General features: G+C 41.9%; 1 protein-coding gene across 1 annotated transcript; it reads left to right on the top strand.

Moving 5' to 3' along the window:
• Positions 1–3162: 3162 nt before the first annotated feature.
• TTLL12 (tubulin tyrosine ligase like 12) lies at positions 3163–26054 on the top strand. The gene is made up of 14 exons (XM_083860166.1): positions 3163–3320; positions 9397–9569; positions 11344–11542; positions 12711–12870; positions 13454–13587; positions 15065–15141; positions 19189–19305; positions 19391–19585; positions 20677–20788; positions 21320–21471; positions 21547–21628; positions 22049–22117; positions 23599–23737; positions 25543–26054. The coding sequence occupies exons 1-14, from the start codon at positions 3198–3200 to the stop codon at positions 25692–25694; spliced, it is 1884 nt and encodes a 627-aa protein (XP_083716292.1). The 5' UTR covers positions 3163–3197; the 3' UTR covers positions 25695–26054.
• The last annotated feature ends 208 nt before the right edge of the window (positions 26055–26262 follow it).

Here is a 26262-nt window from a genome sequence, read left to right as displayed (position 1 = left end):
GGGCTCCATGGGTTGGCTTCCTATGGATAGTTCCAGAAGGCTAAATCCTCTTATTTTAGACTGAGGTAGTACTAGTAAGCTCAGCCTTGCTGGGATCTTTTTGCATTCTCTGTGAAAAGTAACCCATTCAATTTAACAAGCACATTGCCTGAGCAAGGGCTGCACTGTTCAGGCACTGTAAATCAGCCTACGGAAAAAATTAAAAGATTAAAATACTGTGGTGACTTTTCTTTACAAAGATTATCCACAAACACCTCCTTTCATAGAGGCTGGCAGTGGTACCATTGGGCTATGGCTCTGGCATCCATCAGAGCAGGAAGGACTGCTCCTGAAAGCCTCACAGTGCTTGGAGCAGTGGTAGAAGAATGGGGAGTGCTTCCTGCACCAGGAATTACTCCTGTTGTGGAAAACCAACAAAAAAGTAAATAAAAGCTGACCAAGACCACATTTAGGTAAGTGCTGGACAAAGTCAGGGAAGAGCCCACTTAGAGTCTACTCTTAACATGAGTGATTCTCACTGTGTCTTATTTATTACTTGGAGTTTTTTATCAGCAGCAGCACCAAGACCAGCAAACTCACCCAAACAGCCTGGAACCACAACCAGCAGCCACAACTCCCATCCAAAGTGAGGTGGAAGTGCAAACAAGCAGTGAGAAGGCAGCTGCCTACACTTGGTGAGAAAAAGAATTATGTAAATCTCATGTTGGAACAAGATCACATTCCTCTTGCCTCTGGACAGGGCATGATCACTGTGACACTACTGAACAAAGACATAAAGACACCCCAAACTTTTCTTCCTTGGTCTGTTTAAGGAGAAAAGATTGATTTTTTTTTTTTTTTTTAATAAGGTAAGTAAAAGATATGAGTTAACTACACAACTTGACAAAGACAGAAGTGAGGGAAGTGTGGCCTTTTCAGTAAGCAAGTCCCCAGGAGGATTACTAGTACATGGCCAAATCTCTAAATTTTACACTACCAGGGCAAGATCAACACCACAGCAATCCTCTTTTCCCAAACCACAATATTAGCAAAAAATGTGCTCAGGCTCAGGGTAGCAGGGTGGGAGCACAGTCAAGGAACTGGAAATCCAACTATTTTTTGATCTTCTGCTGTTTAATCAGGGAAGTCTCCTGAGAGACATCCTAGTGGAGCCTTTATGCTGAGGAAATGTGGGAACACAGCACGTGGTGAGGCAGACACAGTCTCAGGCAAAGAGGGAAATTTGCCTGCATTTACTATTCAGATATTCAACCTGGAGATTTGAGTTAAATCCTCAGCTGCTGAGTGGTGATGTAGAGTTACAACACGTAGGCACCATTTATAATCTCTTTCTACTCTCTCTCTGCCCCGCCAACCTATTGTAGCCCTTTAATTTACAGACCTCCATCCTGAATAATTCTGTGATTATGTGAAGAAAGGGATTTGTGCTACTCTTGGGTAGTTACAGAGGACACCAGTCCAGCAACACTAGACAGGGCAGAGAGCAAAGAGGTATTTCTTCAACAAGGCAAGTTCTCCACTGACTGTAGCCTGTGAATATGAGGCTTTCTTGACCAGCTACCAGATCCTAAAATCCTGTTTCTTGAAGTTGACAATTTCCAGGGCTCTGGGATGCCTCTCCCAGCACAGCCCAAGCAGCACTGAAGTTGAATCCTCAATTTGGGGATGGGCTGGCAGTGTTGGAGTCCAGGACATCCCCTTGGATGACCTGGGACCTGAAGAAGGGAATTTGAGTCCTGGACAGGGGGGTGTGGAGCCGGTCCAGGGGGCTTAGAGACCTTGGCACAAAGCCCAGGAGAACACCAGGTTTGATTTTAGTCCATGGGAGAGGCTTCTGACACAGAGAGAGGAATTGCAAATCACCAGGAAGTGAAAACAGTAGTTTAGTACAGTAGAAGATGCAAAATTCAGTATTTTTAGGGTTCTTAGAATAGAAGTAAATGGGGGACAAAAGGGTGGAATTGGGGTGGTACCTCGTGTCCCTCTTCTTCTTCCTCGTCCTCCTTTTTTTGGGGTGGTGATGACACAAGGTAGTGAGAGTGGACTGGGTCAAAGTAGAAATTATCCTTTTAGTGTGAGCACTGGGCATTGGTACAAAATAGTAAATAACCTACACATAGTTATCTGTATAAATGTAAGGTGACGTCCCATCAATGGTCAGTCCCCTCATGTCCCATCTGCTGTCCAGACCTTGGCTGAGAGCGGAGAAAAACTCTGAGATATCAAATAATAAACAACACGAGGACTCCGCTTTTTATACCGACGCGACTCGGGGCTTTTAGAGGGCGAGGACTTTAAGCAACCTGAATCTCGGGTGAGAAAACCAACCTGAGAGGCAGGAAAAGGAATTTGCAGAGTGTGTGGAGCAGATGCTCTGCAGAGGGAGCGATGTGGGTTCTCCCAGCAGTGGGCACAGCCAAGCCCTGACCTGTGCTCTGGGCAGTGTTGGCTTCACTTTTGAGCTTTATAACTATACCTGAGGCAAGATCAAAGCTACCAGTAATGTTTAAAAAGCCTCAGGTTAAATTGGTTTAGGCTATTCCCCACAAAATCTCGGAAGGAAGAGATTTTCTTACAGATCTCTTCTAAACCATCCGAGGAAAGAACTGGGAAGCCAGCAGGCAAAAAAAAAAAAAAAAAAAAAAAAAAAAAAAAAAAAACCTCCCTCTTGTACTGACAGATATTTAAGACACGTTAAAATCCCCTTGTCGACGGTTCAAAATAAAGCAGCTTTAATTTAATAAACGACTAACAGTGTATGTTTTTTCCTGAGGACCACAATTTAGTGCCTGACACGCCTCACAGCCCGGCCGTAACCCACTTCGGCTGGGGCCTTCCAGAAAAGTCTCTATAACATCGGAAAAATAATAATAATAAAAAAAAAATTAAAAATAGTAGTAATCTTGCGGCACTGCACCACGACTGCTGTGAATTTTTATTAATGCTGAAGGGGAGGAAAAGAACAAAAGAGACGCAGAAAGCGCATCTTCTCAGTAGACTGAAGCTTCCTCAGGCGCCTTTTCCTCAGGGGTGTCCAGAACGAGATCCTCAACCCCGCGACCCTCATGCTGCTCTAAAACCAATCCCCCCCAGGCTCCGGGACCGCCCCAAGCACGGCTCCCGCCTCCCCGCCCTCCTTCCATCCATCCCTCCCTCCCTCCCTCCCTCAGCCCCGCCCGGCTCGTTCCGGCCCGGCCATGGCGGGAGAGGGCGAGGAGGAGGATCTGGCGGCCTTCGTGGCCCTGCACGGGGCCGCGCTCCGCGCATCGCGGGTCCCCACGCAGTACTGGGAGAGCCTGAGCCGAAAACTGCGCGGGGAGGTGGGTGAGAGGCTTCAGAGAGGGGTGGCTGGGCATGGGAGAGCGGGGCTGAGGGAGCAGGTCCTGAGAGGAGCCGCAGTGGGGACGGGCAGCCCCTGAGGGCAGCCCCGGGATGGGGACGAGCAGCCCCTGAGGGCAGCCCTGGGTGAAGGGGAAAGTCACGGTGTTGCTAAGCAGGGGATAAGTGGGAAAGACACAGTGCGGGTTGTGTTACCCCGGGCTGGAAAAGGCGTCAGGTGTGTTACGCGTATCTGGTGTCTTTTTTTTTTTTTTTTTTTTTTTTTTTTTTTTTTTTTGGTGTCGGCGTGAAGTTCAAAAGCGTTTGGAAGTCCTGCTAGGTAGAGGTGAAGTACTGGAGAAAGGTGATGAAATAAAAAAGCCACAGGACTCTCAGCTAGTAAGGAAAAAAAATTTAATCTTTGCTAAATGCAGGACAGTGTCCTCAACCCTTCAGCTTTTTGTGCCAAAGAGAATTAAGAAAAATAGCAACGGTAGTAGTGTTAGACTCTGGATGTTGTCATATATTAATCCGTTATGGTTTGGATTGGCTTTTCCCTGATTGTAATTTTATTTTATTTTTTTCAGTTCACTTCCACACAGATCTGCCCTTCACTCAATCATTTGTGACTGTGCAGAGCTCATCTCATCTCATGTGTGCATGAGTTTCTTAGCTTGGGAGATTTTTGATTTTTTTCAGGTGAATTTGGCCAGCCCCTGGCCCTGAACTAAAGGGAATATGCACACTCCAGGGTGGAGTATCCCTTTTCTACCATCTGCTTTGCTTCCGGGAGCTTTGTGATGAGAAAGGGAAGAGAAACAAAGTCAGTAAAAGCAGTGATTTTAAACAGATACGGGTTGTATTTAGAATTTTTATTTTTTTTTTTCGGTTTGCACATCTGCAGGCCAGCCTCGGTGATGAGGAAAGCTGTCTTTGATTTGTGGGAATAAAGGGACGAGGAACTGAGGCAGGAAAGAGGCACAACCCGAAACCATTAGTCTGGAGAGTTGAGAGTGCTTGAGGGAGTCTGGAGGAGTCGACCTGGAGGAGAAAATAGGAATGAGGTGAACTTCTAGTCCTGGGGAGTGAAAGAGATCTGATAAGAGGAGAAGACAACTAGAGGTGGTTTGCTGGAAGGCAGCAGGATAAGCAGTGAAGAAATGAGTGAGATGGGGTGAGAAGTTTGAACAGGGAAGGTGAGGGAGTTGCAGTTTAACACCCGTGTACAGGTAAAGTTATTTCTAATTAACTGAGTGCTTTTTTCCCCCATCTCAGCTTCAAAGAAGGGATAGGAAAAAAACATTACAAGTCATGATATGAATGTTTATAGTCAGAAAGGGTCTGAATATGTCCCTGCTGCTTTCAGTCTGTTGCGTGGCACTGTTAATAACAGGAATAGGTGTTTATTACACAGAAGGTAAATCTACATTATCTGAAGCACATGCCCAGTCACAAACTCCATGTGGAATTACACTCTCCTCAGTGAGCATTCATACAAGAGACTTGGAGCAGGAATATCTGCTGCTCTGCTTAGGTAGGAGGGTATGAGAAGGGATATCCTGGGAGAGGATGGAACAGCAGGCAGAATATATATATATAAAGCTGCTGTTGTGTTTCCATGTGAAGCTGGAGGTAGCAAACTGAATCTGTGCCCTGCCCTAATGCAGGCTTGAGATTTGTGACCTGTGGCTGGGATCCTTGCTTGTTAGCAGCCTTGCTGGGAGGGTGTAACACCAAGAAGACAATAAGAGTGAGAAGAGACCCGTGGTGCTGATGTTTTTAAGGAGGCTGGGATGAGGAAAGGCAGGAGGAAGAAAGCACATGCCCTAAGGCAGCTGCTCCTGCTGCTTCATTTTACTTGCAGAGGTGGCTGAGCAGGCTCTGCTGTACTAAATGTCCCAGTGTGTGTGTGGAAAGAGAGACTTAATTATTTCAGTGAGCTTTGGAAGACAAAGCAAGCTGCTGAGAGTGCTCTGTCTCTACTGCTGCAGCTTCTGGTTTTTGTCCAGAAGAAGGGCAAAGGGATATTGAGAAGATTGGGATTGTCCAGGAAAAGTTACTGTGAGGGGTGCTGTGGACTGGGATAACCTCTTGAGGAGGTAGAGACAGAACTATAGGACTTTACTTAGAACTAGACCATGCAGAATGGCTGGAGCACCAGCAGGAAAGAAAGAAAAGCAGGTGAGGGGTAGGAGTGAACTGATTTTGGGAATCCAGGTAATAAAGTATAACTCAGGGGGCAAAAACCCAGTGCAGCATAGAGCATAGGATGAGTTTCCTTGTTACACGTGTAAAAATGGGAGGATTTTTTCGTTTGTCCTAACCTGCTGCAAAGATTAAAACTTTCTAGCATAGAACTTGAAAATTTTCCTTCTGTAGTACAGATAAAAATATCACTTGCATCAGTACCTCTAGAACCCAGCCCAGGCAGCTGTTTTCCAACATTCTCACACATGTTTCAACACACACAGAGTCAATGCTCCCTCCCTCCACTGTGCACACCAAAGCCTGTGAGCAGTGAAGGGTTTGGGTGGTTTTTATTTACCTTGGGAACTGCTGGAGCAGGTTTCCTTCTCAGAGCATGATGTAATTGGATGGCTCATTCAAAACATGGTAGAACTGCTGGATTGGTAAACCTGCCTTTATTTATTCATTTTGCATTTAGCATTCAGCGTGTGTTGGGAGGAAATTTTTTTGTGTGTTTCTGGCAGAAACTTGAAAAATAAAATATATGCATGTGTAATCATTCACTATAAGTGCTAAAATTCTATTTTCTAGTGTAGTGGTTGTTTCTTATGCTGTTGGATAAACTGTGTGTAGTAGGTTTATAAGCCTGGAAAATACAGTGCCTGCATCTAATTTTATTCATTATATTTATTTTTATTTTTTTTCCAGCCATACACTAAGTTATTTTACAGGCTTCTCTGTATTGCAGGGAGATTTTTGTAGACCTCATATGTTGCTGGCAAAAGACTGGTTAGAGTTTCATCCCAGTTAGAAATGGAAGATTTTAATTAATTACTAGAAGGAATGAAGCATGATAATACTCCCAGACTATTTCCCAGAGCAGTGGAGGGCAGCCTGTTGCTCAGAAATTACCTGTGCCCTTCAGAGCAGTTTGCAGTGTGCCTTAAAAGAATTTTCTGGCGATAGCTGTGTGGTAATTGTTATGGCATGTGCCTGCTTTGATATTGAGTTCTCTGCTTTGTTGGGGTTGGTTGGGTTGGAGCTGCACCTGGACATGAAGAGGGAGGGATTTTTGCCCAAACATGTTTTGTTTGCAAGCAGTTGTGCCACTGGAATGTGTTTGGTACCCTTTTGCTGTCTAGAGGTTATTGGTTGTTCTGGTGGAATATTTAATGTCGGCTCTTCCTGTTCTGCTTCAAGCCAAAGATTGGTTTTTAGATTGGTGGTGTGATCTTATCCAGCTGGTTTGCTTAAGGAGCTTACTTAAGATTCCCTTAATGGTGCTGCTGTGTTAATAGGTTCAGTGTGACAGCAGGGCTCGAGGAGAGGAGACACAAAACTATCTGTTTATCCACACTGACAACGAGGTGCTTCTGCCAAAGCCATCAGTGAACTACTGAACTGCTTGTATTATCAATTATGAGCTTAAAAAAAACAGCAAAACCCTCACAGAAAGCCCCTGATTAACGTGGTCTTGAGCTGCTGCTGCTGTGAGAAGTGTGATTTGCTTTTAGGATTACACACAATTCACTTTTACAAGGTTATAAGTTCCCTAGGAGAAATTTTCCATTAAGCATAATTTTGTAAAGGTATTAAAAGTGCAGATTTTTCTTTTTTTTTGCTAAATGCAACTGCTGCAGCCTTGTGCATAAAAAACCCAGCTTTCCCTTAGTGTTGCAGAAGAACTTGATATTCATTGTGGGTGTTTGGTAAACGGGTGGAGCCTGTCATGATCGAAGGCTGAATCTGAGTGTCCCTCTCTCACAAACTCAGCACATGTCAAGTGGCTCCTCTTGTGTCGCACTTGCACTTTTCATTTTCTGACGACTCCCAGTCACTTGTCTGTCACTCCTTTGCTGGCTAATGAGGTTATTGAGGGTGGCCCTTGGAGCGCTGAAGTGTCACTTCAGGCAAGAGTGGAACATGTTTCCTGGCACAATGCTTTTGCTGGGATTAGCATTTGTGCCCTGAACCAGACCAGGGGGCTCACCCAGCTGGGAGCCAACCTGACAGAAATTAATAGTGAGCACAGGGAAGGGCTCTCTCCCTTTTGCAGGGACCTCCCTGCAGCTACATGAATTTCAGTGACTAAAAATTTTCAAGGAAGCTATGCAGAGACTTAAAAAAGCATTGGAGGCTACTATTAGACCACCAAGAGGTTATGATCCTGCTTCCTACTGGGTAATGTTATCCTCTTCTAGCAGCTGGAAAACTAGAAACAAATTGGAACTGCTATTTTAATGCCTGCTGAAGTGAAAGAAACTAAGTTTCTGATTTTTTATTTTTTTTTAAATAGGTGTGGTTTTAATCTCTAATAAGTTTGTTTGCAGAACGTTTTTCTTTACCCTAAAAAAACCATGTATGTGTGTATTAACTAATATACTGTTAGCATCTCCTTAGCATTTAGGTAAGAAGCTGTGTGCTAAGAAGCTGTTAGCTAATAAACAGCTAATACTGTTAGCTATTGTTAGCAGCTGGAAGACATCCCTGCCCATGGCAGCAGGGGTGGAACCAAGATGAGCTTTCAAGGTCCCTTCTAACCTAGGACATTCTATGTTTTTTTTATCCACCTTTTATGGCCCCCTTGCCTTCCACCATCCCAGAGGAAAATATCATCCCCTGCTCCTTAGAAGGGAATTTCAGATATTTCTCCACTTGGATCTGCTCTATGAACTGTGGCTTAAGATGAGAAGTAGCTGTTGTTCCCCCTGCTGACTTCCTCCCTCTTTGAGCAGCTGTCTCTACATGGCCTTTCTTCACAAATGTGGAGTTGATTTCCTCACCCTCCTGTTGAGGCTTAGCAAAAATAATTGTTCTATAGAAACACTCACCTGAACAAATGAAAACTTGTTGCTGCCATTGGCATCTTACAGCCAAGAAGTTGTCAATATATAGAAGTAATGATTTTTAATTATGTGGCATTGCAGGCTGTGTGTTGAACCATTGTAGGTTTGGAGTGTTGAACCAGTAACTCCAGAGTTTACACTTTAAAACTTTTTTCTTCCCTTCTACCTTTTAGTCATATTAGATTGAGGCCAAGGATTTGTCTGCCCGTGTGTGGTTTATTAGGTAATTTATGTGTGATTCTAGCAAAATAATTCTCTCTGAAAAATTTCCACAGTCTTTTGAGGCTTTACCTATTTTTGTCTTCCTAAAAGCATGTGTTCATTTTGAAATTGTTGTCAGCAGGGTCTTGGTTCTGCCAGAGTTGCAAGCCCATCGTTTGGCAAAAGAGCCTTGTGTGGTGACTGCCCTCCTTTCTGTGTGTTCTGGATGAAGTGTTGCATCCAGAGTAGGCAAGAAAGTAAACAAACCAACCCCTTTCAGCACCTTAGCAGGGATAAGTGTATAAAATTTAACTTTATATATAGCAGTGTAAGGAATCTCCCAATTTACCTGAGAGTGAGCACTGCTGGTTTCTCTTACAGGGAAAGAAGAGAGAGGGAAACAGGATGAGATTTCTTAACTGGTTCAGAACTCGATTGGGAAAAGCTCTTTTTCTTCAAGGACCTTAATGTACTTTAGTATGGTTGTGGAGCCTGGGTAACACTGGGTTTTGCAGGTCTTAAATTACTGATTTTAGCAAAGGAATTCTGTTTTCAGCCTTTAAAATTCTTAATGAGGCATTAAACTGATAGACAATCATTAGCAGACCTGCTGGTGCCAAAGAAACCAACAAAGCTCCCTACCAATATTAACCACAGAAACTTCCCAAACAAACAGCTCTGTTAAAATGTGAAAGAATAAATACTGTTGTTTATTCATCTCTTAAGTTAAAAAATGCCAATTTTTATCGGATTACAGGGAAGAAATGTCTGCAGGTGTCACATTGTGCCTATCAGGGTATTGCCTTATCCAGTTGTATGAGATTTTGTGCACTTTCCATCTCAGGTATTTGATGCTGGTGACTACTTTGGAATAATGCAAGTAGAAGAGGTGGATGAGGAGGAGGAAGTTGATGAAGAAATGGAAGAGCAACTTAAAAAGCCAAATCCTGGAAATGGTCCTTGTTTCAAAGTTATTGTAACAAACGAGAATGGACTTCAAGCCTCCAATCCCAACAGGTGAGCTGTGATTTTGAAAACAGTGTTCAGTCTTTGAGGAGCATGAAAGCCTATCATGATAATGACAGTTTGCATTGAGACTTGTTGGATTCTATTCAGAGATCCTCTTTTCCAACTCTTAAGACATAGCTGCATTTTTGGGGAAAGATGCATGCTATGAAGCACACCTTACAAAGGGCACTGGGAGTGCAAATACCTTAATGTGGTTTCTTTTTAAATCATGCAGGAAGATACTTAGAAATTGATTTTTAATAAACTCAGGGTGAAAACAGGGAAAAGGCAATCTTGAAATGATTTCTTCAGAAATAAAGCAAACCATTGTATCTGCAAGACTGTGTGCCTGTGGAAAAAAAAAAAAAAACCACTAAAGAAATACTTGTGATCTCCACAAATCTCATGCCAGGAAGATACTCACAGTAATATTCTGTTGGCTATTGCATTTCCTTCAGTTGGCTAAAGTATAATTCAAGAGTGTGGTTGTGTGCATGATGTAGAATTGAATGTATCAAATTGCTCTTCTCTTGCTTACAAATCAGCTTATCTGTCATAAGACTAGGAGGCATCAATAAAACTAGAATAAAGTTGTGTAAGAAACAGCTTTATATTGTAGTGCTGCTTTTTGAGTTTTTAGATTTCTGAAATATGGACGTTGTGGAGGGTTTTTTGTGTGGTTTGGAGATTTCACTTGCCAGTAGAATTCACATTTTTCTCTGTATTCGTTCAGTCAGGATATAACCAAAATATGAAGAATCCTTCTGTTTGAAAATCTGTGCTTTTTTCTTGCACCCTAAACAAGGGTTAAAACTTGTCAAGGGAAGTTGTGCCAGATATGTGTGGTTTTATTTTGGGTTAGATTGTAATATTTTTTTAAACAATGCGTTTTTTTTTCTAAAAATAACTCAGTGACACACCCCAGCACACCCAAAGAAAAAAACCCAAACCAGATAGAAGCAATCAAAACTTGTTGCTCATTTTCTTTTAATTGTATATCCAGGCTTCTGATGATCAGACTTCTCCAGCTGGCTGTACACATGACAGTAGATGTCACAGACCTTGTGGCTAACAAGGTCCTCAAGTAATTTTTCAAAATAGTGTATTGTTTTCCTGCTTCAGGTTGATGCAGTAGAGTTAATAGTGATGAAAAGGGAAGATATTTTTGTTCTTTTAAAGGGAATAAGCTCACAAACTGAGTGCCTGTTCTTTATTTACTCCCCATTTTCATGGAAACATTCACGAATGCACCATAAGAGCAAAACCAGAGTGTAAATCACTGCTGGGAAGTTGCTCCTAACCCTGCAACACCACAGTGTGTGTGCTCTGGGAGTGACTTTGTGACTAAGAGCAGATTAGCTATCACACCATCTCCAGGGAAACAGCAGATTTTATTCCCAGCACACGGCTCTGTTGTATGGGGACACTCAAAAAGAAAACTACACTCACTTGTAAGGATGTGAGGTGAGAAAGAAGGGAAGTTTATTTGGGAATCTTGACTTATATAATGTTTTGGATTTGGTGAAGGATTGGGGGACGAGAGGAACATCTTTTTGACTCCAGTGGTCAGCTCAGAAGTCCGTTAATTTGTCTTTCTCCCACACGGAGAGGGAGAAAGCACGGAAAAGGAACGCACGTTCACAAAATACCAGTCTTAGTTTTTGTTACGATGCCTAAGAACTTTTCAGTCTAAAATAAAAACATCAGAAAGCTAAAAAACCAAAGCAAAACATGCCTCTGTGTGTGTGTATGGGTGTGACTCCCCCCAAAACCTCTCCCGCAGTGTGTTCCTGGTGGACCACGCCTGGACGTTCCGCGCGGAGCACGCACGGCAGCAGCTGCGCCGCGTCCCCGGGCTGCTGCACAGGATGGCCAACCTCATGGGCGTCCCCTTCCACGGAGAGGTCCCAGACGAGGGCAGCATCGAGCAGGTGCTGCAGGAGATGTGGAAGTACAACCAGACCTACCAGCTCTCTCAAGGGGTAAGGCTCTAAAAAAACGCTAAAAAGTTTTGGGGTGAAAGATGTTTCTGGTGTGTGAACGTTAGTGAAGGTCCTTACAGGATCTCCTTCTGTTTGGAAGGAGAGCAAATGCTTATTTTAAGACCACACTAGCTTTGGTCACCCTGCCCTCTGTAGTGCTTCAGCACTGTACCAGCATGTCTTGAGCCTTCAGGCACCTTCAAGTGCCATTTTTGAGGGAACACAACCCTCAGGGTGCAGGTGAAAACCCTGATGTGGGGTTTGCAGTGGAGCTCCAAGGTTTTTTTGAGTCTTTGGAATTAAAGAGGAGAAAGGTGAGTCCTTTGGCCTCAGCCTTATGCAGAATGAGCAGGGCTAACCCTGAGCGGTGAGAGCATGATTGGACTGCCCCTGTTAGTTCAGCGTCTTGAGATTGTTCTCTGGACTGGTCATCTTTATCAATTAAGCTCAAACTTAACTCCCAGTAGAATCAGGTCTGAAAAATCCCTGAGAAGGGGTTTCATTGTGACTTTTTCCTTTAATGAAAGGGAACTCTGAACAGTGTCTCTGAGTTTTTCTATCTTCTTTGTTACTCAATTTGTCATTAATAGCTTGTGAGTCAAATGGAATTATCTGTGTTACCACTTCAAAAAGTGATTTTTTAGAAGCTAATTAATTCAACCTGTAGCTGAACTTGTCTTCTGTTCACTTTTTGGAGAAATATCTCAAGTCTGCTCTCTCTGCTCCATTCCTGCCTCCATAGAAAGACCACAGTAGTGCTACCAAGCACTAATTTAAAGTTTATTTTCTCATTCAGGATTTTTTTGTGACTAGTGTTGCAGTAAGGAGCACTTTGATGATGCAGCCTCAACACTGGCAGCCAGCTGTCGTTGCAGGAAGCAGTTTTCCTCTCCTTCACTCTTAAACTTCAAACACTTTTTAGCTAATTGATTCTGAGAGAAACTGAAGGAAAACCAATTCTACCAAGCAGCCTTCTGCTGGTTTAGCTCTCTTTAGCAGCTGGTTTGGTTCAGGGAAGGCAGTTCTGGTAGGGAAGAGCAGTAGCACAATGAAGAGGAGGCTAAAGCAGGAATCTGAGAAGTGTAGGGGTGCTGCCAGTGCCTCTGTCTGACAGAGCTTTTCCTGCAGTCCATGTGTGTGAGATTTCTCCCTCTGGATATTCATACAGACTGCAGAGGAGAAGGTTCCTGTCTGGTACATCATGGATGAATTTGGATCACGCATTCAGCACTCAGACCAGCCAAGTTTTGCAGCAGCACCTCTGTTTTATATGCCTCAGCAAATTGCTTACACGGTTCTCTGGCCTTTGAGAGACCTTGAAACTGGTGGTAAGTGTGTGTCTGAGGAGCTGGGGTTTTCTTTAATGTTTGCAATAGAAAATGGGCCAGTTCTTACGAAATCATTCAGTATTTCACAGTAGAACAAATGTTTCAAGACCAAAATGGCTGCATTCTTGTAACACTGTCAAATATAAAAGTTCTCTCTGTCTGGTATTTCTGTATTTTGGGATAGATACCTTTTACCAGTCCAAAAATGTTGCTGTTGTTTTATTGACAGAGAACTTAAATCTTTCATCACTGCCTGAGTGAAACTGCAAATTCAGTCAGTTGAGGGGTTTAAAAAAATTCCCTTAAAGTCTGTGTTTGTAGCTTTGAGTCAGAAAGTCAGGCTCTGAAAGTTAGGAAACACCTGGCCAATTATTTATTCCTGTAATCTTAATCAGGGGCCACCCTATGCCTCCATCATGTGAAGATAAGCATCTTAAATAATACTCCTTTAATCTCTTTTATTATCTCAAATTTTTCATTTGAATAACGAAATTGGGGCTGGTATTCACTGTCCAGCTGTCATTTGAAGGTTTTCAGTGGGAAAGGAAAGGCAGTTCTAAGGATTCTCCTGGTTTTGCTGCAGATGAAGTCACCCGTGATTACGCTCACGGGGAGACGGATCGCCTGATCAGGAAATGTGTTTTGTTACCTTGGCTGCCTGCTGAACTCTTGGATGTCAGCTGCTTCACTCCAGAGCCACCAGATGAGCATTACCAGGTGTGATTTCAACAAGTAAACTCCGTATCTTATCTCTGTTAAGAGGAGGTGGTGTCTAAAAAAGCACTGCAAGAATTCCAGTTTTGCTTTTTTAAAAAACTTAGACTGATTCTAAAAAACTAAAAAACCAGTTCAAAACACAGCGAGACAAGAAATGTCTTACACTTACATGTGATATCTAAATGTTTAAATATTCAAGCAAATGAGTTCTAAGATTTCATTGCTGTTATTGCATAGTCTTTTTATAAGCACACTACAAGGTACTTCATATTGAGGCATCCGTCTTCCAGTTAGGTATTTGATACATTGTCTAATAGGCTTATTGATTGGATTTGTTATTGCAGCATCACTGTTCAGTTTTGAATTACAGAAAGATTTATTTTACTATTTTAAGAAAAAGTTACATTTTTTAGACTGGGTATTGGGCTATGTTGTGGTTTAGAATCATTAAATATTGGAGCACATGCATTTTTAACTTGATGGCACTCTCACGAAGTACTCATTCAGTTTGTTTCCTTTCTAATAAAGGTTTGGGATATTTTAAGGATGTGAAATTACTGTTTGGAATCTCCTTTACTGAGCAATGTCTGCACGAGATTCACTTAGAAAAATGAGGAAATTGATACTTATGAGGATGCTGTACTGGCTACTAATGGCATTTAAAGTACAGCTTCTAAAGATGAACTTATAAATCAACTATCTGTTTCTGTGTCATGGCTGAGAGGCAGAAAATGCTCTATCCAGCTTGTTATTAACAATATCTAGTCAGAAATAAAGTTAAATTTTATTTAGCAGAACCACGTAGTAGTTAGGCTGTCTTGTAACCCAAGGCAGATTGGTTGGTTGGGATTTTGCATTTTTTGGAGAGGTGTACTTAGCATCAACACCTCTTATCCTAGTGTTTCTGAGAGTTGCTTCCTTGGGCAGGGCATCAACAGTGATCCAAGAGTGTATTTCCTTTTATCAGTCAGAGGGGGGCTGTACAGGCTGGAGAGAGACTTTGCAGGCATGGTTACTGCTGAGGACTGCAAAAAACTGCTCCTTTTCACAGGAGCAGAATTGGCTCCAAAACTCCTGTAACTTTTTTAGTCATCTCTAACAAAGCATCACAATTAAATGATTATTCCTCCATTTTGTTGGAAATACAGCGACTTTGTCTTCTATTGTTGGCTGTGGATTGAGAAATTTTTTTAATGTTTAGGAGGCAAGAGTTTCTCAGGGTCTTTCATCTGTGTTAATGTGCCCCAAAGTCTTATTTCTTTTTCCTTTTTACTAATAGGATTTCCTTCTGCCTCTGTTCTTGGTACAGATGTTTGGGGTTTTTTTTTTATGAACAGCATATTACACAATATAATGGAATTGTCAAAATGTAACTTGGCTGAAATTCACTTGCACCAAAGAGAAAGGACCAATAAGACATTCAGTTGACTCTTTCATTCTGCCTCAAATTAATTTTTTGTGTTTTTCTGTTTTCTAGGCAATTTTAGCAGAAAACAAGGAAAAGCTTCCAGTAGCGATAAATCCACCAGTTTATGCCAAAGACAAAGTTTTCAAGTATGTATCCACAAACAAAATGTTTTCTTGACAGGATTATGGGCAGTAATTGCAGTGTGTTCAGGCTGAACAGCCTTTTCCACCTTTGAAGAGCAGAAGCAAGTTAAAGGTGTGTTCATATGGAGCCACTTGCCTGAGATTCTGACTTACTGGTTGCTCCTGTTGGATATAGTCTTCAGAGTGAACAGATTGTCCCTTACAGAATGTCTGAAAAATTAATTTAGTTTGTTGTTTTGGGGTTTTTTTAAAAAAGTGGTAAAAACCACTTTTACCTTCTGGGTGAAAGAAAAGTTGCATCATGTTTTAACACTAAGTTACACAGTGTTGTTTTCACTAAGTATGACTTAAGGTGTAGAAGAGACACTAAAGACTTGTCTTCTGCATTATAACATGTATGTCCATAGGGGTTGCTCTGTGCTGTGTGAATATAACAGACTATTCCCCTTGTTCAGATGGCAATACCAAACAGGAATCCTATAAAAACCTGGGATGTTTTAAATTGGACATGTGCTTGCTACAAAAATGGACCATATGCTGTGAAACCATTTCAGAAGAAAGCTGGAAGAACGCTGCAAAGATAAGGGATTTTTTTGAGCAAAACCAGTGGTGCTGCATGGCCAAGGCTGCCTTGTTACTGGATTTATTGCAGAAAAACAAACCATTGCTTAGCATGTGCTGTGAGTTGCACTCCAGAGTGTTTGTAGTCTGACACTGGGATCACAGTTCCTGCTTGAAACATTTTGCTTAAATGGTAAATTTGCACTGAAATGTATTTGGTGGTTGTACTCACACACCAGCTTCTCGTGTTGATTTGTTACTGATCAGCTTTACTTGAGAAGAACTACTGGAAATCAGAGTCACTTCTTGTGGAGAGGCATTTGTTAACTTGCCCAGTGATAGTCAAGATTCCATTTGTAGTTGAAATCTGTTACATGACTGTGAGGAAAAGCAAAAGCTGATATTTTTCATCTGCTCTACTCAGGTACAGGAGTCAGACAGGTGCATTCAGATAGAGGCAGAAAGCAATACTGAGGATGTTGGGAAACACTGAAATATTTTTCACTGCTTACCTCTTTAGTTTGTATCTTATATTTCAAATGAATGGCATTCACATTAGGCAAGGAAGGAGGGCAAACACATCAAATTCTTCCTGCTCTTCTTCTGAGGAATTTAATCCACACACAATCAATGTGCTCCTCAGGGCTTCCCTCTCTTTTCCTTTATCCTGTTCACATCTGGATTGAAGGCTGAAAGATCCTTCTCATGCTCTGAATTTTGTCTACTTAAGTTCCTCCACAAGCAGAGCAGCACCTCAGAGTCCAGACAACTGAGTGGGAGCTGCAGCCTTCAGTGCTCTTGGCCTCCTTTAAAGGTTTTAGGGCTGTCACCCTGGGCAGGCAGATGGGAACACGTGGAGCTGTGTTGATGGGTGTAGCCTGTTAATAATGTTTGTGCTCTGCTTTGTGGATTGCTGCTGTTTTAGAGGATTCAGAAGAAATTCAAGGCACAGTTTAGAACCTGGAACAAATTCTTAGTCATCTTGTGTCCAAGCAGAGTTAAGGTAGAGAGTGGAAGATGAAATAAATGTTTAATCTGAATCCTGAAAAGCAGAGGAGTGAGTACAAATAGTTTGATACAGCAAAATTAGAGGTTTAATTAGGTCTTGTAGCATAGTAACTGCTGCCCTAGTTCCATCCAGCTGTGCTGATTGCTGAATGGGAAAAAAAGAATCAAAGAACTAAATGCTTCAAAGACAGATTTATTAGGGAAAGTCTTTCCAGTTTGTGTTGGGCTTGATCATCACTGTTCCTTTTGATCTTCTCTTTCATGTTTCTCTTCAGCTACATCCGTTACTGTTTTAAAATGTCCAAAGAGCTGTTACGAGACAACCCTTTGTTTTGGTTGGTCTTGTCAGCTCTGTGCTGTGGTAATTGATTCTCAGTTGATAACTGCTTCTTAGCTCTAAGTATTTTGAGTAAATTAAGTAATATCTAAACATACTTACCTTACTTGCATAATTTCACTGAATGTCATCTTTAATCCCAGCCTTCACAGCATCTCTACCAGGACTTCAGTGAGACAAGAAAAAAAAAAAACAAAACATCATTTGGGGAGGTATGGTTAGGTGGCATCATTAGTTCAGTGTGTCTCTGATTCTGGACTGAAAGGTCCAGAATAGCTTGGCTGATGCTACAGGATTGGAGTGTAGATGTTCTGCCCTCTGCCAAATCCAGAATGGGACTTGGTGTTTCTTACCTGTCTGTATCTTTTTGTGGTATTGTCAGTGTATTACCTTAGAACAAATGAAATGGTTTTATTTCCTCTCTAATCTTAACCTCCCTCATATTATTACAGTGATGTTCCTGCACTTAACAAAGCTAGACTGAGCTCCTCTATTTCTTTTGTGCTACATTTTAATCAAGTCTTTAAATACATAATCCTGAGGGCTCTGACTTTGGCTCTTTGCAGGATGGTGACTTGTAGGGTGTGTTTGTGAGGAACCAATTTGGGATTTTCTGAACAACTTCAGTTTTAGTAGTTCTTGTGCTGCACGTGTTCTTTCCTGCCTATTTGTGTGGAGATTTTGGATGCTTCAGGACTTTGTTACAGCATTATATAATTGGCCTTTTATCTTCAGGTCACCACTTTGATTTCCTTTTGCTCCAGCAAAGACTAACATTTGCTCCAAATTAGTGGGTGTTAGGGGAGCTTGTGGGTTTGGCAGAACTTGCAGTTGATCCAGTACATCAGATTTGGTATTACACTTTCCCCTAGTGTGCAGACTGACAAGGAGAAGCCAAGAAGCCACAAATTGCAGGAAGAAATGTTAGTGGGACTCTGTGGAAATACTAATGTTGTTCTGTTGCAACAGTGAGGAAAGACGGGTGGCTTCTTTCAACAGGCTGATTCCCTTCATCCACAGTGAAGTCATCTCTCTCAGTTACAGGCTTCAGCATTAAAAGTATAATTATTGTAATATCTCACACATGGAGCTATGCAAAGCTTTACTTTTTAAAGAATTTATTTCCCCCTGTGACTGGGCTATTTCTGCAGTTCATCTTTTTAGAGATGTGTCTCTCAGGGGAATATATCTTCCAGTTGGGTAGTAGTGGAGGAGGAGAGGAAAGTTCCACAACTGATCAGAATAGATCTGGAGAGGTGGAAGAATGCAGTAGTTTCTCATGGAAAAATTGAGTGGGGTTTTATTCTGTTTAAATGTTCCCTTACCATGAGAGTGATACAAAAAAACAGTCTTGATTTTTTGAGTCAACCTGCTGAATTCTGAATGAAGTGGCCTCACTTTAAGCTGTAGAGTCATCAAAATAACCATTGTTTCTATCTGCCTATTTCAGCATCCAAGTCTCTGGCTTTATTTGAGAGGGAAATCTCCTAAGACATGGAACCATTTCCCTCATTCTTGGTTACATTCTGAAATGTCTGTCAGGTTTGGGTTGGGGTTTTGTGTGATTTTTAAATGAGGTTGAGAGGGAATTTGTATCAAACCTCAAAGCTGTGTGCATTCCCAGCATAAACCTAAAGTAGCTATTTCCATATGTTTGGGTTATATAAAGTTTTGAACAAACAAAAAATAATCTTCTGAAGCTACAGACTTAAGCTGCCATGATTTCCTGTGACTTCCTTTCATGTGGATGACAGCAGGTTGATTTTTAGAGCTCTTTCAGGAGTGAAGGCCACTCATTTCTGGACTTTTCATGTACAACAGTGAATTCATGTTACTGCTTCTCTGTCAGGGGTTTAGTCATCATCTTCTGAACTGTTATTTCTATGAAACTCTCACAGCTAAACTTCCTTTGAGAATTGTATCTCAAAATAGATATTGTTAGGTAATCTCTCACGATTTTTTAATCTATCCCACTTGACTGTAAGTTGTTTCTGTGTGTCAAGAAGAGATTGTCACAGAGTGTATATAGGAAAAACATAATTCTTGTAGAAAGTCAGACTTAATTTTTTTTTCTATTCAAGCATGTGTTCATCAGTTTCAGAAACTAAATTGATATTTTTCTTCATGTGCTTCTTTTCTTCCAGGGTTTTCACAGACATTCAGCAAGTCCTCAACAACCTGACACATCCCCGTTTTGTATTCACAGACAACGAGGGAGAAGCAGACATCCTCTACAACTTCTCACACTTCAAAGATTACAGGTTAATTAGTTACAGGATTCATTATTTTGGGATACACCTTCCTGCCCAGCCTTCCCCTTTCACCAAGCTCTTGTTTGGTGTGTAGGAAGCTGAGTGAGGAGAAGCCTGAGGTGATGGTGAACCAGTTCCCGTGTGAGAACCTCCTGACTGTCAAAGACTGCCTGGCATCCATTGCCAGACGGGCTGGAGGACCAGACGGGCCCAGGTGGTTGCCTCGGACCTTTAACCTCCAGACAGAACTGCCTCAGTTCATCAGCTACTTCCAGCAACGTGAGAGAAGGTGACTTGTGTTTCCTCTTCCTTAGGTTTTGTCCTGTCTTGATCCCACTTTCCTCAAATATACCAGGAGCTCACATTTTGGCAGTCTTGGCAGCTGTTGCAGTGCCATGAGTTAGCTCTTGCTGCATTTATATTCAAGTGGATTTTACCTGAAAAGTGGTGGCTTTTTAGGTTTTTATTTTAGGTAAGACTAGTTGAGCAGTGCAGTTTGAAACCCAGAAACTTTGCTGTGATATGAATACAGAGTTGAAGTCCTTTGCTCAGTCAGGATCTTGCCTTTTATGTTTAACAGATATACAAAGCCTCAAAATATATTTGCAACATCAAGGACTGACAATGAATGCAGTTTGTGTGTAGGGAATGGGAAAGGGGTGGTAGGAATTTTCAAACAAAAAAACCAGAAGTTAACTGCAGTCTTCAGCTCACTTCATGATGTTTTAATAGGTTGAGGAAAGGACATCAAGCATCACCCGGTCCTGACTTGGAAAGATAGATGGATAGACCAGCACGTTGCTGGATTTTCTCAAGGATATCTCAAAGAACTTTGCCCCTGGAGGTGTCTGGGTGCTAGAAAGCCAGACAATGGTGGTGTGTTTTCATTTTCCTGTAGTGTGAACTGTTGAGACACTCTGTTTTTTTCCCAAAGAAATAAGTTCTGGTGTCATTAAATGTGAATGATTTGGAGGTGTCAGTAGGGAACCAACTTGGAAAATTGCACAATGCCCTGCCAGAATGTTCTCAGGCTCCTGGCAGAACAATTCCACACCGTGACTTGTGCATGTTCATGGTGATGCTGTCCTGTTGATGGGTTGTTTTCCCCTTTTGATGGAGTCAGATGCACTAGACGGAGATAAATACTGAAATCATATTAGGCTCTAACTGAAAAAAAAAAATTGTGAAAGGTACTTTTCTCTCCCTTATTCTTAAGACCTACTCCTCCCAGCTGTCAGCAAAAGTCTTAATTCTTGCACTGTAGCCCATAGGTTTATAAAGTATTTTTTCAGGAGAAGACATGGGTCAAGCCAAGTGGCTGTTCAGCCAGATGAATGAGGTGGATACTTACAGGTGGTGATCTCTCTCTTTCTCCCCCAGAGGAGAAGACAATCACTGGATATGCAAACCATGGAACCTGGCCAGAAGCCTGGATACCCACATCACCAACAACCTGAACAGTATCATCAGGCACAGGGAAAGCACCCCAAAGGTGAGAGACCATGGCTTTGAACGGGATTTAAAAGACAGAGCTGAAAAACTGCTTTGTAGAAGGAGATCTGAAAATACAAAGGAAATTTATTTCCTTCAAAATTCATATGCTGGTCATATGAACCAGTCTGAAAGGTATAGAACACAACATCCAGCACACACAGAACAGACTGGGGGTACAAGCATCATAAGGTCACTCTAGGACAGCTGTGTAGCCTTGGTTCGTGCCTGAGATGTTTTGGTTTTCTGAAATTCCTTTCCTAGTGAATTCTCTGTAAACAAGAGAAGTGTTTTTTGTAAGTGTACTATGTTTACATTCTTTTCCCTAGGAGGGATTTCTTCTTGATGTCCCTCTGGTCTGACCAATGTGAGTGAAGATGTTTGTCTTTGTTTCACCAATCAAATTAGTCTGTGTAGAACAGTATAAAAAGGGAGACACATCCCAAAAATGAAGGAGCCATTTTCAGCCTTCTGAAGTCAGAGTTGTGGTGTAGAGCAGTGTCCCATCTGTGTTTGCTGTGCCCTGCTGCAGGTGGTGTGCAAATACATCGAGGACCCGGTGCTGTTTGAGCGCGAGGACGTGGGGCAGGTGAAGTTCGACGTGCGCTACGTGGTGCTGCTGCGCTCGGCACGGCCCCTGCGGCTCTACAGCTACGACGTCTTCTGGCTGCGCTTCTCCAACAGGTGCTGCCTCCCCCCACACCCTGCCCCTGCTGGGGTGGGCTGACTTGGGGACTGAAGGGTTCTTCTCTTCCTCAGGGCCTTCTCCCTTGATGACTTGGATGACTATGAGAAGCATTTCACTGTCATGAATTACGCTCCTGGCGTGACGTTGAAACAGGTAAGCAAACATCCCAAGATACTCCTTTCTCTTGATAGAAAATCTTCTGATGCCTGTGCTGTAGCTATTACAATGCAAATAACCTATTTCACATCCATAAAGTACCTGAAGTCCTAAGCAAATACTTTTCTAGACTCTTTCCCCTCTTTCTCCCAGGTATCTGTGGTTATCTAAGATAATACAAACCTACGTTCTGAATAGAACCCACATTGATAGAGACAATAAAAGAATTATAAAAAATGACGGCTTGTCATTGTCAAAGCCTTAGAGTGATTTTTTTTTATAACAAGGAAAGTATTCAGGAGCTGTCTTAATTCCCTAGTTCTCTCCTTGCATTTGTATGAATGGCAAATATATTTGATGTTCCATTCTCTTGTCATTCCTAACCAAGACAGCCTTTGATATTACTGACTGTTTTAGGTGCACTGTGAAGACTTCATTCCTCTGTTTGAAAAACAATATCCTGAATATCCTTGGACAATGGTACAAGTAAGTCAGCAATTCATCTTTCTCATGTAAATTTTCATGATCTGTTTGGGGTTTTTTTAATTCACCTTTTCCTAAGTCTTGGGTTGTTAGGATTTTTTTTTCACAGAAGGCATATTTCATGTGTATCACTTTCACAAAGGAGATCATATGTTAACCTTTACTTCAGAACTTTGTGTAACTTGGCCTCAGACACTTGATTGTTAGAGAATTGTATTTTACAATTTGAGAATTTTACTTCATGATCACACTATGATAATTCATTATGTTTGACTTAGTAATACAGACAGTCCTGACTACTCTCAAGTGCAGAGTTTCCTGCTGCTGCCCCAGCTTCTCTGTGTTAGCAGAGCCCTGTCCCTGCTCCTTGTACAGATGACTTTTCACAAGAACACAGATGGTTCTCTGATACCAGGGCATCTTTTCACTGTAAAAAGGAAGCTCCAAATACTACAGTTCCATAAAACATGTAGGAAGGCAGATGAGGGCCTTCTCATTGATTTTAATTTTTCCTGTGATTTGTGCTTGAAAGAAAAAGCTGAATGTGAAGAGCTAGTTCAGAAACATGCACAAAACTGAACTCTTTCACTCTTCCACATTTTTCAGGAGCTGGAAGAAAGAGTGAATGATAGCTGAGCCTTTATATGTGCATATTTATTCAAAAGTGCATAAATTATCTGACTGTGACTCGATTTCCATAAATTAATTCCCATTTGTTTTAACTAGACCCTTGTATCCAATTAATGATACTCAGAGTATGACAGGATTTAAAATAGTTTGGAAGAGACTACGAGGGATGAAAAGAGAAATGTCAAAATATATTCTGTAGGTTACCCAAAGTAGTACAGTGTACAGAAAATAGAGGGAATGGTTCACTGCAGCATAAATTCAATGCTAAAACTCACATCTGTGTGTTCTTCCTGGTTTATTTCACTTTCAGATTGGATATCTGACTGTTTTTCAAAATACCCATGTAGTACATTCTTAAAATCTCCATGTCCCTCCCACCCTTCTTAGTGGTATAAATGTGTAGAAGATTTTTCATTGCAGAACAGAACAAAACAAAGCTAGAATACAACTGAATAGGCAGGAAAAAAAGCCAGAACTTCACAGTTGTACTACTGGTCTTCACAGAACTACCCTGAGTTTTCTTTTTCCCCTCCTCTACATGCAAGTGCAATACTTGGCATAATGCCTGAGAAGGGGGTTAATCATAATGTCAAATGCACTATTTTCAGGGGTTTCATAGTATTCATTGGCTCCCAAGAGAAGTCCATGGATATTGCCAGATGCTGAGTTCTTTCTCTGTGTTGGCATTAGGTCTAAGTTCACGTTTGGAAGCCAATACTGAGCAGATTTTCATCTGTTGTGTAGTGCAGTTGATACAAACCCTTTACAACACTGCATGAATGAAGTGATTAGAAACGTGTGTATTGCTTTTGTGGAACCTCTCTCCTTATTCAGAGACCTTTTCTGTTATTTAGGCAAGTATTTTTAAGGCATTTGCTGAATTGTTCCAAGCTGCTTCGTCCAAACCTGCCCCTCTTGGCATCTGCGATTATCCCTCATCAAGAGCAATATATGCCATTGACTTGATGCTTAAGTGGGACACCAGCAGAGATGGTGAGAAGCTCCTTTATTTGAATTTTGAATTGTTTTATGTTTGTGGACCTTTTCAGAAATCTTATTTCTTCTCTTTTAACTTGTACTGTTTCTCAGGCAGCGTGAGCTGTGTGTTCTGTGCCTCCCACTGACACCTGAAATTGGAGATCTGCAGGGATGGCATTTGCCATGAGTGATGGGGCTGCATCCTTGCTTCCCTGCTGCTGTTGTTTGTTTTCTGTTTGGAGAAAAACAGTGCAAAACAACACAGGGGTAGGAGGGAACCAAAAAATCCCAATCAAACCACCACACACAGAAAAACCCAAACAAATGTCTGAAATACCCAACTCCCTATGAAAATCTTAGAGACACCTGATTGTCTGTGGCTTCCAGGCTTGGAGCAGTGTCTTCAGTGCACAGTGACTTCTACATTGACCATTTCAGTGCTGTTGATATCCTCATGGCTGACATTCAGCTGTTACCAAAGTGTCTGCAAGAGCATGTGAGTGAGGTTGTTTCATGTTAATGCCACAGCATGGCTGACTACCTGAAGCCTTTCTTGCAGGCAGCTGTGGAGGACTGGTAGCAAAATCTTCCAGCCAGACTGAATAATTTATCTGACTAGGAGGCTCAGAAATGTGCTGTGAATGTGCCTGACCCAGACATGTGTTTGTAAAAAAAAGTAGCAGAGGCACCAACACAAAGAGAACTGCCAGGGAGTATTGAACAGAGCTGAGCTTACTCTGTTCTTGTGGAACTGGGTTCTCTGGGACACAGGAGGAGTTGATTGCCTGTGCCCAGGTTTGCCTGTGGAGCAATTAGATGTTGTGTGTTGGGTGAGTGTCCCATGGCCACTGCTGCAGGGACTGGTTCTGTAAAGATTGAGTTGATTTCATGGAGGGAAATGATTGAGAAACAGGAGGTATAAAATGGAGCCTTTGCTGCTTAGATGAGGTGGAGCAAGGGGTTGGATGTGGTTTGCTGCAGCTACACTGGATGCTTTTTCACCTGTGCCAGAGATGAATGAAGACGCAAAGCAGCTCAAACATTAGTAGCTTGAAGGTAACTACTGTAGTAAAGGAACCAACCTCACATTATGTGCCTGGCTGAACATGAGCTGCACAGGTCCCTGGCCTTTTGAAGATGAGGGATGGTGCACTGTCAATGCTTTAAAGCTGTGGGCAGCCTGTGGGCAAAGAGATTCATCGCTCCTCTGGAAACAGAGTAGGATTTACTTGTCCATCAGCAGGTTGCTCCCTCACTTAATGTGAACAACAGATATGAAATAAAATCTGCTGGTTTTCTCTGCACAGAAGGCACTTGATCCAGAACTGATGAAGTTTTAAGAGAAAATTAAGTTTCCTGATTTCCTTCAGGAGTGACATGAAGTGGCAGATGGGGGTGGCTACAGTTAAAGGAACAGGACTGCCAAATACCTAGGAGGTTTAAGAAAGCAAGGTTTATACTGACATGTTAAAGGAGAAGCAGTTTTCTTGAAGATGTTTGAGACTGACAAGCAAAACAGCTGATTCAGGGAGATCACATTGAATGGCTGCCAATTCTCATTCCAGGGGAGGCACTGAATTAGCACAGTAGTTGCAGAATCTCTTGGATAATTGTCCTCTGGATAATGATGGTAGAACATACTTGTGTCCCTCCAGTAAAAAACAACCCACTAAAACAAAAACACCCTGCTGGGTTGGCAGTTTGGGTCACAAAAGATGCTTTTCTCAATCATTTTTCTGTAATTTCTGGATTAAAGACAGGTAGGAATTCGGGATCTCTGTAGAGCTTGTATTAAGCAATGTTTGTGTTTGCCCTGACAGGGAAAAGAATTATGCAGCCTCAGATCTTGGAGGTGAACTTCAATCCTGACTGTGACAGAGCCTGCAAATACCACCCTACCTTTTTTAATGACGTCTTCAGCACCCTGTTTCTGGATGAGACAGACAACTGCCACGTGACACGCATTGTCTGACCACAGGAGATGTGACTCCATCCATTTCCTTCTCAGATATGCTTAACAGCAGGATTTATATTTCAGTTCTATGAGCTGCTGATGCAACTGGTTTTCCTATAAGTGATCACCAGGGGGGAAAAAAAAATTGTATCAGAAGAATATGCATATGCCATATACTGTGTTGATAATCCCTTTGTCTGCATTGTCCTCGTCTTGCTTTGTTCTTTCTGTAAATCATTGGTGTGTGTTGACAAAGTGTCTTGTTTATTGAATGTTGGAGACCTCAGAGTAGGACTTGTTTTTCAGGTAGCCTGATTGCTTGCTTGCTGAAAAACATTGCACAAGTTCCTTGTGTCAACATTAAAACTATAATTTACTGAACCATGTTGGGGTTTGTATGTCCCTTTCTTATCTACCCCTCCTCTACAAAGATCTAAAACATTCTGGTGGGTGGGAAATAATATAACAAGAATAACAGGGTATTTCAGTGCAATGAACTGTAGGGTTGATGAGACTAAAAAATTTATGTATCTTTCAATTTTTCTTATTTAAAAGAAGAGAAACAAACCCCACAGCATTTAGGAAC

This window comes from Zosterops lateralis (assembly GCF_965231275.1).
Source record: "Zosterops lateralis genome assembly, chromosome: 4".
NCBI classification, from domain to species: Eukaryota; Metazoa; Chordata; class Aves; order Passeriformes; family Zosteropidae; genus Zosterops; species Zosterops lateralis.
This window is presented reverse-complemented; position numbering and strand designations above follow the sequence as displayed.

What these genes read in the sequence shown, in the direction of transcription:
- TTLL12 (XM_083860166.1), top strand. Translation starts at nt 3,198, where the DNA reads ATGGCGGGAGAGGGCGAGGAGGAGGATCTGGCGGCCTTCGTGGCCCTG. An exon ending in CACCAGATGAGCATTACCAG is followed by an intron (nt 13,588 to 15,064) that starts GTGTGATTTCAA and finishes TCTGTTTTCTAG; the next exon opens with GCAATTTTAGCAGAAAACAA. An exon ending in TCACACTTCAAAGATTACAG is followed by an intron (nt 19,306 to 19,390) that starts GTTAATTAGTTA and finishes TTTGGTGTGTAG; the next exon opens with GAAGCTGAGTGAGGAGAAGC.